Source organism: Chrysochloris asiatica, unplaced genomic scaffold, assembly GCF_000296735.1.
Source record: "Chrysochloris asiatica unplaced genomic scaffold, ChrAsi1.0 scaffold00116, whole genome shotgun sequence".
Taxonomy (NCBI): domain Eukaryota; kingdom Metazoa; phylum Chordata; class Mammalia; order Afrosoricida; family Chrysochloridae; genus Chrysochloris; species Chrysochloris asiatica.
The window spans coordinates 710,211-723,097 of NW_006408634.1; the positions used below are offsets into that span (position 1 = coordinate 710,211).

Here is a 12,887-nt window from a genome sequence, read left to right on the forward strand (position 1 = left end):
CATTATTCTCATTGCTTACGTATTTGATTTTAGAAGATTCATGTTGCTTATTTTCATCACTTATTTAATTTTAGAAGGTTGATATTACCAGGACAAGTTTATTTATATTTTTATTGGTTGATCTCTTTGGAACAGTTAAAAAAATGCTGATTGAAGCCACACAACATATCCTGAGTCTCAACTCAGGGTCTGTCCCTTCACTGAAGTCATTTTTCTGCTGTCCCTGTCTATTCTGATTTCCCCAGATTGAGATATGCTGTAACATTGACTATGAATAATATACGGCTTTATCCTGGATTGTTTATAGTGTCCTCTTGTTGCCCAGTTTTGTGTGTGGGGTATAAATCTTTTCTCCTATACAGGACTATAAATTCTAGAGTACAGAGAGACTAGCTCTTAAATTGTGCACAAGGTGTTGCAGGATAATGCACTGGACTGCAAGGTCAGCCTGATCTGCAAAATTGGCAGTTCAAACCCACCAGCAGCCACTTCTTGGAAACCTGTTACAGGTCACCATGAGTCGGAACCGACTCAATACCACTTGACAACAACTGTCTGTGAAATTGTTCATGTCCTCTCCCATGACAGAATAACGAAGCTAAGCACAAAGAAACTGCCCAAGAACTTACCTGACAAGGTTCCCTTGGAACCCGAGATACTCCCAGAAAAGTAGAGGCAGTTTAACTCTTCAGTCTAGGCCTGTGTAAGGTTGGGAACACTGGCCGAGGAAGAATGTGCTCCTGTCATTTCAGGACTTGGTGACTTTTGGGGACGTAGCTGTGGATTTCTCTCAGGAGGAGTGGGAGTGGCTGAACCCTGCTCAGAGGGATTTGTACAGGAAGGTGATGTTGGAGAACTATAGGAGCCTGGTGTCACTGGGTAAGGGCGCCTCCCTGTGATTCAGAATCTGCATGCCGAGCTGCTTGCCAGTGGGAATGTGCTTCGCTAAGTTTCTCCTGGACCCCGAAAATCGTTTGTAGAATTGGTAGCTTCCTTAGAGTATTCCTGCACCTGTATCTCCCCGCATCTTTCATGTGTGTTATTCAGCTTTCCTTCAACGCTTTCTGATAATGTTCCTGCCTTCCTGATAAACAAGCAACTTGTTCTTATCTATGCTGCTGTCCACTTGGTTCCAATTCATAGTGACCCTGTGAACTGAGAATGAACACTGTCCAGTCCCCCGACATCCTCACAACCCGTGCTGTGGCTGAGTTCCCTGCTGCAGCCACTATTCAATCCATCTTGTGGCGGGAGTCCTTTTGTTTTCTGACCCTCTGCTTAGCATCCTGAAGCATGATGTCCTTCAGGAACAGGTCCCTCCTGAGAACAGTCCAGAATCCATGAGATGAAGTCTCAGCACCCTTATTTCTAAGGAGCATTCTGGTTGTACGTTTTCTAAGACAATGCTCGTTCTTCTGACAGGCCATGGTATGGTTCATGTGAGGTCTTTGGCCTTGGATAATTTCCCTTTTATTTCTTACATGCAGGAGCTTCTGTTTCTAAACCAGATGTGATCGCATTGTTGGAACAAGGAAAAGAGCCCTGGATGGTGAAGAAGAAGAGGACAAGAGGCACGTGCTCTGGTGAGTGAGAGAGTCAGGGATGTAGAAACCACTGCCGGTAAGAACTCAGCTTTGGTCAAAGGTTCTAGCTCATCCTGGCTGGTTCCTGGCTAGTTTTCTCCGAAGCTCAAGCAGTCTTAGCTTGAGTGCCCCAATTTATTTTCCTGGTGTATTTCTTCTCGCCTCTTACTGTCTTTTCTGAGAACCCATGTTCCTGTTCTCTGGATCCAAATCCACAACTTCTCCTTAACCTTGCCTTTTATGTTTGCTTGCGTTGTTCCATTCCATTTTTTGAAAAATATTCAGATACAGCAATACCTTCCGTCCCCCACCTTTTCTCGTGACTCCTTCCTTTTAGATTGATTGATTGACTTTTTTGAGGTAGATTTATTGAGTGTCTGCTTTCAGCTAAGTCTTCTGCTAAGTTTGTCCAATTGTTCAGAGTTTTGTTAAACTCTTAGAAAAGAAAGCTGTTTCCGTTGGATTTTCGATTCTGGGTAATTGGATGGTGTCAGCATTTAATAGAAACAAGTCAGAGGAAAACGATTAGGTTGGTAAGGGAAACAATGGTTTTTCTTATGGTTTGGGACATGAGAATCTTGATTGTTGCTGTAAGATGGGAATATTCTAAGAGGAAGTGTTAACAAACAATTGAATAGGGAGGCGGGGGCCCAAATCAAAAGCCTTTTTGAAGAGATGTCAGGTTCAGCGACATCTGAAATCACTGTCCCTAAGGTTTTGAGAAACAAATTCAGACGCTATTGGGAGGAAGTGGATCTTTGCCAATTTTCTTGGTGCAATTAAGAAAAATAACAAACTGTGAAAGCCAGAACCTGTGTAAGGTGGAGACCTGTCAGAGAAGGACAACTGAAATGATTTGCACTCCTCGGGAGCAACAGAAAAGCGGTTAAGACTGCCTCTGTCAAAGGTGGGGACCTGGCGAGACCGGGCAAAATAAGTTGTTGTTGTTGTTATGTGCCATGGAGTTGGTTCCGACTCAGTGACCCTGCACAGGGTTTCCGAGGCTGTAAATCTTTACTGGAGCAGAAAGCCTCCTCTTTCTCCCATGGAACCACTGGTAGTTTCGAACTGCTGACCTTGTGGTTCACAGTCCGATTCGTAACCATTACACTACCAGAGCTCCTTGGCAAAACAAGTAGTCCCTTCAAATCCCAGCCTTCACCGTGCTCACTGTACTGTCTCTGCAATTTATGTCTTTGGGTCAACTGTTGTAAACTAACATTTTTCTAGAGCGCTGGTGGCAGTGTAGGATATGTACTAAACTGCTAACCACAAGGTCCGTGGTTCAAATCCACCAGCTCCATGGAAGAAAGATGAGGCCATCTGTTCCCTTTAAAGTCTTGGAAACCCTGTGTAGGGTCATTAGTAGTCAGAATTGGCTCAATGGCACGGGGTTTAGGGTTGCGGTTTAGCGTTTATCCTTTTACATTTATCAAGTGGCTTTGAGTCAAGTAATAGTCTATAATTCCTTTCATTTTATATCTCTGGTAACTTCTCATTTTCATTTCTTATTTTGTACAACTTTTTTTTTTTTTTTTAGTTTACTTCTGTTTTGTCCATTTTATTGATTTATTTTAATGATCCATGGATTTAAAGATCTCATGGACTTATCTATTAGTGTTTCTATTTTCTGTCTTCTAATTCTCTATATTTTTGCTTTTCTCTTTAGCTAATTCTTTCCTTCTAATTTCTGTAGATTTCTATAGTTCATAGTGTTCTTAAAATGAATGCCTGTCCTTTTCATTTCAGTCTTTCTTATCAGTAGTGAAATTATAAAGAGCTATGAATTTTTCTTCATGGATAGCTTAAACTGTCTCATTGTTGTTGTGAAGTGCCGTCGAGTCAGTTCCGACCCATAGCGACCCAGTATAGAGTTTTCAAGAAGCAGCTGGTGAGCTTGAACTGTCAACCTCGCAGTTCAAACGGCTTTGCGGTCTGGCACATGAACCCACAGCGCCTTATTTAGGGTTTCTGTTACTGTTTTCTAGTGAATCTCAACTTTTCATTTCCTTTTCACTAAAGGATACTTTTCTGGTTCTTTATTTTTTATCAGATAGTTTTATTGTATTTAATCAAATAGTGCTAGTTTCCCTTTTTTTCACTATTTGTAGATTCTTTATGAACTAGTTCATTTTTGTAAGTGTTTCATAGGTTCCAAAGTCTAGTCTATTTTGCATGTAGAGAGCCTTTTATATAGCATGAATGTTACTTTGCAATTATGTTATTAAAGGCTATCTTTAATTACCATCCATTTGTTTTTGTTAACAACTTTATTAAGTAATTTACATACAATAAACTGCTTTCTTTTAAAAAATGTAAAATGTGAGGCGTTCTAACAGTTCTATGAAAACTGGGTCAAGCAAATATCTAAGGAAAAGGCCTTGCCAACTAAAGAAACAGTAAATCTAATGTTCTTAAAGTGGAATAGACCAAATAACTACAGAGCTAATGTGGAATAAGCCAGGAAGAAAAGAGCCAAAGATACGGTCTGAGAGGGCTAGATCAGATAGTGCCTTGTAGCACATGGTAGTGTAGGACCAAAGAGAAGAATCCATTTTGTATATAAGCTTTAGCACGTCCTCTAGCTTCAAGAAAATGATATATGTATAAATAGCCAGGCAGCTCAAGGCCAGATGCCAGATGTTTTCCTTTGCCCTAGCCTAAGAGCAAAGACCACCAGTCCTGACCAATTAAACTGTAACATCTCATAGTTTGCCAATTGTTAACCAATCCAAAAATTGTAAAGCTGAGAAACCCAAGCTTGTTTGAAAACTATAAAAACCCCACAGACAAAGGGTTCGGGGCTCTATCCCTAATCCGCTGCGTCGGATGTAGGTGGAGTCCGAGCTCGAGCTTGAATAAACAACCCTTGTGCACTTGCATCGGTGTCGACTCCTTGGTGGTCTGTAGGGACCCCAAATTCTGAGCATAACAGTAGGAATCATGGGTGTTATTATTATTCAAAGTAATTCGATGTAAAATTATTTTTATATCAAGGCACCTTTGGTTCATGGATCAATGGAAAAGTTACCATGGTTGGAATACATTGCATAGTAAAGGATTTTCAGGAAAAGCATTTTCTGACTGCACAATGTTAGCTGTAGAGTTTCATGTACAGCCAGAGGCAACAAATAGCATCTGGAGTATTTTTGATTCTGGGGGTTTTATGGCATTTTTAGAGCCATAGTTTTGAATTGTGACATTGGCTTGAAGAAATCACCTACAACCATATGAGATAAAAAAGGCAGCATTTACCCAGGCAGGGGTGAGGTTCAGAAAGCAGAGAGGGATAAGGCAGGACTTCCTGGAACAGTGAGCATAGAAGGAAGTGGGAATAGGACTGCTGCATTATGGGGCTTGCCAACCATTTCACAAAACAAAGTAAGTATGAGTTGTTGAATAGAAAACAGATTTGCTCTATAAACGCTCACCAAAAAGTACAATTAAAAGTAAAAACAAACCCAAGAAACAGCTTTACATTTTTTAACTTATTTGAATGTGGGGTAACCAGAGGCAAAAAAAAGAAATTGCTATGTTAACTTAAAAATAAAATGATGATTATAATTTCACGTGACTTCTTAAATTTGTTATTTTTCCGATATTTACCTTCCTGATTACATATGATCAGTTTCTATAGTCAACTTTCTTAGACTCTCATTTTGTATACTGCCCTACTTTGTAGAGAGCATCACAGTATTGTTTTTGTTGTTGTGAAGTGCCGTTGAGTCGGTTCCGACCCATAGCGACCCTGTATAGGGTTTCCAAGGAGCAGCTGGTGAGCTTGAACCACCAACCTTGCAGATCAGACGGCTAAGAGCTGTTAAATCCCTGAGCTTCTTACATATTTTATTCACTTTTGTTCTGTAAGTTTTTTTAAAATGCATATATACAAAAGATGCTTATTTTCTTGATATTTTTTAGGTTGGGAATATATATTTGGAAACAGTGAATTTTCATCAAAGCAAACTCTATATGAAGAAGGATCCAAAGTGATAAAAGTAGGTCCGAGTCCTCTCAGTTACGGCCTTGACTGCTCCAGTCTGAGAGAGGACTGTTACAATAAGGGCTGTTTGAAGAGCCATTTGGGAAGTCAAGAGGCACATTCAAGTCAATTGATGATGACGCATCAGGAAGTCCTTACTGAAGAACCAGGAAGTAAATGCAGTAAATCTTGGCAAGCTTTCCATCCGGATGCAATTCTTGACACACAACAGAACATTCCCACCAAAGAAAGAGCACATAAACATGAGCCACAAAAGAAAAACTATCGGAAAAAATCTGTTGAAATGCAACCTAAGAAAGTCTGTATAGAAAAGAAACTTTTGAAATGTAATGAATGTGAGAAAGTCTTCAACCAGAGTTCATCCCTTACTCTCCATCAACGAATTCACACTGGAGAGAAACCGTATGCATGTGTTGAATGTGGGAAAACCTTCAGCCAGAGTGCCAACCTAACTCAACATAAGAGAATACATACTGGGGAGAAGCCCTATGAATGTAAGGACTGTAGGAAAACCTTCAGCCAGAATGCACACCTTGCTCAACATCAGAGAGTCCACACTGGAGAGAAACCTTATAAGTGTGAAGAATGTAAAAAATCCTTCAGCCAGATCGCACACCTTGCCCAGCATCAGAGAGTCCACACTGGAGAGAGACCTTTTGAATGCACTGACTGTGGCAAGGCCTTTAGCAATGGCTCATTTCTTGCACAGCATCAGCGAATTCACACAGGAGAGAAGCCTTATGTGTGTCACGTGTGTGGGAAAGCCTTCAGCCATCGTGGGTACTTAGTTGTACATCAGAGAATTCACACTGGAGAGAGACCCTATGAGTGTAAGGAATGCAGGAAAGCCTTCAGCCAATACGCACACCTTGCCCAGCATCAGAGAGTCCATACTGGAGAGAAACCCTATGAGTGTCAAGTTTGTAGGAAAGCCTTCAGCCAGGTTGCATACCTTGATCAACATCAGAGGGTCCATACTGGAGAGAAACCTTATGAGTGTGTTGAATGTGGGAAGGCCTTTAGCAACAGTTCATCTCTTGCACAACATCAGAGAAGTCACACGGGAGAAAAGCCCTACAAATGCAAAGAATGTAGGAAAACGTTTAGCCAAAATGCAGGCCTTGCTCAACATCAGAGAATTCACACTGGAGAGAAACCTTACGATTGTAATATTTGTGGAAAAGCCTTTAGCTATAGTGGGTCTCTTACTTTACACCAGAGAATTCATACTGGAGAGAGACCCTATGAATGTAAGGATTGCAGGAAATCTTTCAGACAGAGAGCACACCTCGCTCATCATGAGAGAATTCATACTATGGAGTCATTCTTGACCCTTTCCTCTCCCTCACCTTCCACATTCAATCAGTTTCCAAGACCTGTAGCTTATATCACCTAAATACAGTTGGAATTTGATCCTTTAATATATTTCATGCTATTGTCTGTGTCTAGGATTCAATCGATTTGATGTGGAAATAGCTTCCTAAGTGTTCTCCCTGTTACTTCCATTGTCTCTCAGTTTTCCACACTGCAGCCAAACATATTTTTTTAAAAAACATAAGTTTAATCATATGATTTCTCCTTCACTGAAACCCATTCCACAGTTCTTAAATTAAAAGCACACTATCCTCAAGATGACTAAAAGTCCCCAACCCCCAGTAGTACCTTGCTCCAGTCTGCTTTCCAGACTCCTGTCCTACCAACGTTAGCCCATTTTCTGGATACTTAATCAGAATTAAGAACTTAGACTCCATCATCAAAATAATTGCAATTTTTGCTTTAAGATTTGCTCCCTGATTTTGGGGGAAGACAGGAATAATAATCGCGCTACCTCACAAATTAATGGGAGAGGTTCATGAGACAACGTAAGTAAAGTGCTCAGCAGAGTGCCTAGCAGAACGTAAGAACTCAGTAAATACTGATATAAACAAAAAGACACCGCAGTATACAAAGAAGAGCTAGTCACTCAGCCATAATCACAGAACTTTAAAAAGCAGCAGCATCTCAGGAGAGGGAAATTGTAAAGGGTTTTTGACTAGGAACAGTGGTCAGACTTGTAAAGGTGAGGGCTGAGGCTATTCTATATAGGATATTCCATGATTATACACCTATTCCTCACTTAATGATTTTGTCATTATCCAACATTTCACATTTATGACAGTAGTCAAAAATGAAGACTTTGGCACATTAACGATGTTCATGTCAGTAACGAGACAAGATGCCTGTGATGGTTAAGGTTCTGTGTCGCGGTGGCTGGCTCATGAGTCTCCATGGTGTGGCAGATACGCTATGTGATGTTGAACTTGTATAACGGCGTGTAGTCAGTCATCTTCCATTTTTTGGGTCATCCTTCATTTTTGTGTCAGGCCAATTTTTGCATAAGGACCTGCTCTTGGAACCCTAACCACGTCAGTAAGTGAGGAGTGTGCGTGTAGGGTGAGATAGTGGTTTCTCAACATCAGGGCATAAATACATAGTTATGATCTTGTTGGTAAGAAAAAAAGTAACTTCATTATATGCCTAACAGTTCTAAGGAGTCACATTTTTAATAAGATAGTAGAATTTACTGAGATGTGTCACTTAAACAAAAATAGAAATTAAAAGAAACTTGAAGAGACCAATAAATAACCAAAGAACAGAACATAAAGTGTTACTGAAACTCCTTCTTGTAATTCCCACTGGAGTGAGAATACTGACACAAGACACGGCATTTAAAATGGAAAAAGTTGTTAAGCTTCTTTCTAGATTAATTCCAAAGCTAACTGGGAAAGGACACCAAAGCTATCGGTCAGTATTATAAACTGGCTGCCCACAACCTATTTGGTTTGTTACACATCAGGTTTCAAACGGACGTGATCAGGAGGACATGCATTCTCCAGTTTTCCAATCCCAAACACCTCATTTTTTCATTTGACCTGTTTTATTTTACTCTTTACATGACTTTCCTTGTCCTTGAAGACTTTGAATATGAATACAGATACAAAGAGAGTGCTAAAAGTTTCATGGAGAATGAAAAGGAAGATGAGGTTAAGTAGACATACTCTGGGTGGTAAGACTCAGCACCATAAAGATGTCACTAGACCACAAATTATAATTCCTTATCAACCTGAAGAATCAATGTTGTTATTGCTCACATGCACACATATGCATTTTTATGTATGTGTACATACACATTGACCTGCTTACATAATAAAAGTGGTATGTCGCATCAGTGATGACCTGTTGGGGACATTGAGTGTCTAAAGACAATCATCATTGTGTACATGAAAATTTCTTCCAAGTGTTTTAACTAAACATGAAACAAATACTGGTGGGCACCATGATACTTTCGGAGTCCTCATGTGGTGCACTGGACTGCAACGTTGGCAGATCAAATTCACCAGCCTCTCGGACATGTATACAGACAGGGCTACAATCAGTGGGAACCGACTCGAAGACACTTAACAAAAGATCATAGTTATGTAGTAAGAATAATCTTCGTAAACATTACCTGAGGTCCAGAAGCCACAAAAAAGATTGATAAATTTGGAGTCCGCAGCACTTAACACTTGCATTAGTTTTCTCCCATTCTGACCTTTGAAATGTTTTCAATTTTGTGTATGCTGTCTTTGAGCATGCAAACTTTTTCAAATTCTTAGGAGCCAAATGTATCAATCTCTTTTCTTTTTTGAGGCTTCTGGACCCCATGTGATGCTTAGGAAGATTGTTCTTACCACATAATTATGAAAGTATCTTGTTAAGTGCCTTCAAATCCATTCCCACCAGTAGCAACCCTGTATAGTGTTTCCAAGAAACATCTGGTGAGTTTGAACCACCAACCTTGTGGTTCAAACCAACATTATGGTTGAGTGCTTATCCTACAGCCCCATACCAGGACTCCATTACAATATACTTGACCTATAAAGTTCATATCCCTAATATAAAAATGCTACAAATCACTTAGGAAATGATAACAGACCACATCCCCCACAGGTCAAGGACCTGAGCCGGCTTCTGGTGACTGATAAACATGCTGAGCGCTTAATCTCACTGGGATTAAAAAAAAAAAAATGCAAACCAATGAAATAACTGATTCAGCTTGATAAAAATTTGCATGATGAAAGGCGAGGAAAGCAGGTACTGTCGCCTCTGAGTGACTTTAATGCACCACAGAAGGAATCACTGCCTGGTCCTCCACCATCCTCACAATTGTTACACTTCAACACCATTCCTGATGCCACTGACGATATTCTGGTGCTATTCGTAACGTTTCCAGAGTGCTCCTTGGAGGCCAGGATGGCCAAACTTCGTCTCTCATACTTCGGACATAATTGTCAGGAGGGACCAGTTGCTGGAGAAGGACATCATGTTTGGTAAGGTGGAGGGTCAGAGAAGAAGAGGAAGACCCCCAGTGAGGTGGACTGGCCAAGTGGCAGCATCGATGGACTCAAGCGTGGCAACAGTAGTGAGGTTGGTCCAGGATCAGGCAGTGTTTCATTCTGTTGTGCATAAGGTCGCTATAAATCAGTACCGACTCAATGGAACCTAACAACAACAACAAAATCTGACGATATTCTACCACTATTTGTAAGGGTTTCAGTAGCTAAACATTCAGAAGTACTCTCCTCTCTTTCCTCCTCGTCTGTCTTAGTTTGGACACTGCTGAAATCTGTCCACGCTGGATGACCCAGCTGGTATTTTAAATACTGATGTCATAGCGTCCAGCATCACAGCAACATGCAAGTGACCGCAATAGGACCAGCTGACAGACGAGTGGTAGTGCACTGCTGTGGCTAGGGTGACTGCACCATCTGGAAGGCCATTTGTCAATACCAGTTTTCCATGAGAAAACCATGTTTCCTAGGCCTTTAACAACACACAAGTTTGTCTGCCTCAGCCTGTTAGATGAGTGGGAAAAGTGCCAAGCATATATGTAATAAAAGCTATAAAAAATGTAACATACAAAAACTATAAATGTAATGTCTTCAAACTGTCATTTCTATTGCTAGAAGTTTATGCCACAGAAACACAAGGGTTCGAATTCAATGCACAGGGTGTCCACTGCACAGTTACATTAGTGAAAAACTGAAAATGAATGTTCTTCATTTAGTGACTGATAAATTCGGACACAATTCTGGTTCAATAAGGTACAGTGAAGAATTTATACATGAGGGACTTCAAAAAGTTTGTGGGAAAATTCCATTATCTTTTAATTCCATTCTATTAATTTTTTGGAGTCCTGGTGTGGCACTGTGGGTTAATGTGCCAGACTGTAAAGCTGTTTGAACTGCAAGGTCAGCAGTTCAAGCTCACCAGCTGCTCCTTGGAAACTCTATACAGGGTTGCTATGGGTCGAGATCAACTCAACGGCACTTAACAGCTAGCTTTTTAAAGCCCCCCTCTTGTATATAACAGAAATACCCTAGTAGTGATTATGTTAAATAAAAACTTGTATTCAGTCATTCCTAGAGACATTGCTGGTCTGGTTTCAGACCACAATAAAGTTACTATCCCCATAAAGTGAGCCACACGAGTTTTCAGGTTTCCTAGTGGTTCAAGCTCACCAGCTCCTCCTTGGAAACCCTATAAAAGGGTAGCTATGGGTTGGAATCGACTCTACAGCACTTAACAACAACAAAGTGGATAGCTATGGGTCGGAACTAACTCGACGCACATAACAACAGCAGTGTATCTCCTAGTGTGGCGCTGTTGGTTAATGCGCTGAACTGCAATGTCGGCGGTTCAAGCTCACCAGCTGCTCCATGGAAACCCTATACAGGGTCACTATGAGTCGGAACTGACTGGACAGCACTTAACAACACAGTGCAAATTAAAATTATGCTTACATTATACTAGAAAGTCTACTAAGTGTGCAATTGAATTATTAAAAATTTGACATAGTGTGAGAATTATCGAAATATGACAGCAAGACACGAAGTGACCCGTGGAAAAAATGGCAGTGGCAAAAGATTTGCTTGATGCAGGGTCGCCACAAGCTTTCAACTTTGTGTAAAATGCAGTATCTACAAAGCATGATAAAATGAGACATGCATGTGTGTAGTTTGATCACAATGTAAAGGTAAAACAATGAAAAACGACATGAATTCAGTATTAATCCAACCCCTGCTGTAAGTCAGGATACATGTGAAATGGTGGCGAAACAAGATGAACGTGGACCCCACTCTTCAGGAAATTAGAGTCAGTGAAAAGAGTCCTTCAAACAATTCCACAACTAAACGTTTTGCCAACTAAGTAGTGCTATGATGTCACCATATGGGGCGCTAGGGACATAAAACAGAGCGCTGTGGTTTAGTCTGGGGTTCAGGAAAGAGTCTCCTAGAGAAACGCTGTTTCCACCGAGACCTGAAAGATGAGAAGGCATGCATCATCAAATTGATACCATCAAGTTGATTTCCTGGAGGTCCCCACGAGTGTCAGAGTGGAACTGTGGCTTTTTTCTCGGAAGTAGACCCACCCGGGCTTATTTTGGAGGAGTCTCTGGGTAGACTTGTACTGCCAACCTTTCAGTTTGCGAGATAATTGTTTGTGCTACCCAGGGACTCAAGGGGGAAGAAATGAAAACGAAGGAAGAATGTTCCAGGCTGATATACTCGTTGTTTTTGTGAAGTGTTGTCAAATTGGTTGCGACCCTGTATAGGGTTTCCAAGGAGCAGCTGGTGAGCTTGAACCTCCAACTTTGCAGTTCAAATGGCTTTGCAGTCTGGCACAGGACAACTCCACACCAGGATTCCCAGGCTGATATACTGGTTGATGGTGGTTGTGTGCCGTGGAGTCGGTTCTGACTCATAACGACCCTGTACAGGGTTTCCGAGGCTGTAGATCTTTACGGGAGCAGAAAGCCTCACCTTTCTCCCACGGAACAGCTGGTAGTTTTGAACTGCTGACCCAGAGGTTAGCAGCCCGATTTGTTACCATTAAGCTAGCAGGCTGATATAGTAGGATAGTGTAATGAAGAAACAAGTGTGGATGGGAGGGAAACGAGATGGGCCTCCCCACACACTGCATGCTGTTTGCGTTTGCCCAGCAGCTTGCTCCTAGGGATGTTTTTTAAGCTGGTTTTACAGCCATCATGTGACAAGTTGAATGGGGATTCCTCTGGATGCAGGCTCCCCTCTCACAATTCCGGGTGATGTTTCCTCAGTTGTAGACAAGGGGTGTTCTTTTGTTGCTGTTATCATCAAGTTGGTACCGGTTCATACTGATCCCACGTAGGGTTTCCAAGACCAGTGGGTACTAGACCAATGCTTATCCCACAGCGCCACACCAGGGCTCAGGGTTGTTGTTAAATGCTGTTGAGTTGTTTC

General features: G+C 41.2%; 1 protein-coding gene across 1 annotated transcript; it reads left to right on the forward strand.

Moving 5' to 3' along the window:
• The first annotated feature begins 755 nt into the window (after positions 1-755).
• On the forward strand, positions 756-6,982 carry ZNF583 (zinc finger protein 583). Its single transcript, XM_006868084.1, has 3 exons — positions 756-879; positions 1,488-1,583; positions 5,505-6,982. The coding sequence occupies exons 1-3, from the start codon at positions 846-848 to the stop codon at positions 6,980-6,982; spliced, it is 1,608 nt and encodes a 535-aa protein (XP_006868146.1). The 5' UTR covers positions 756-845.
• Positions 6,983-12,887: the final 5,905 nt, after the last annotated feature.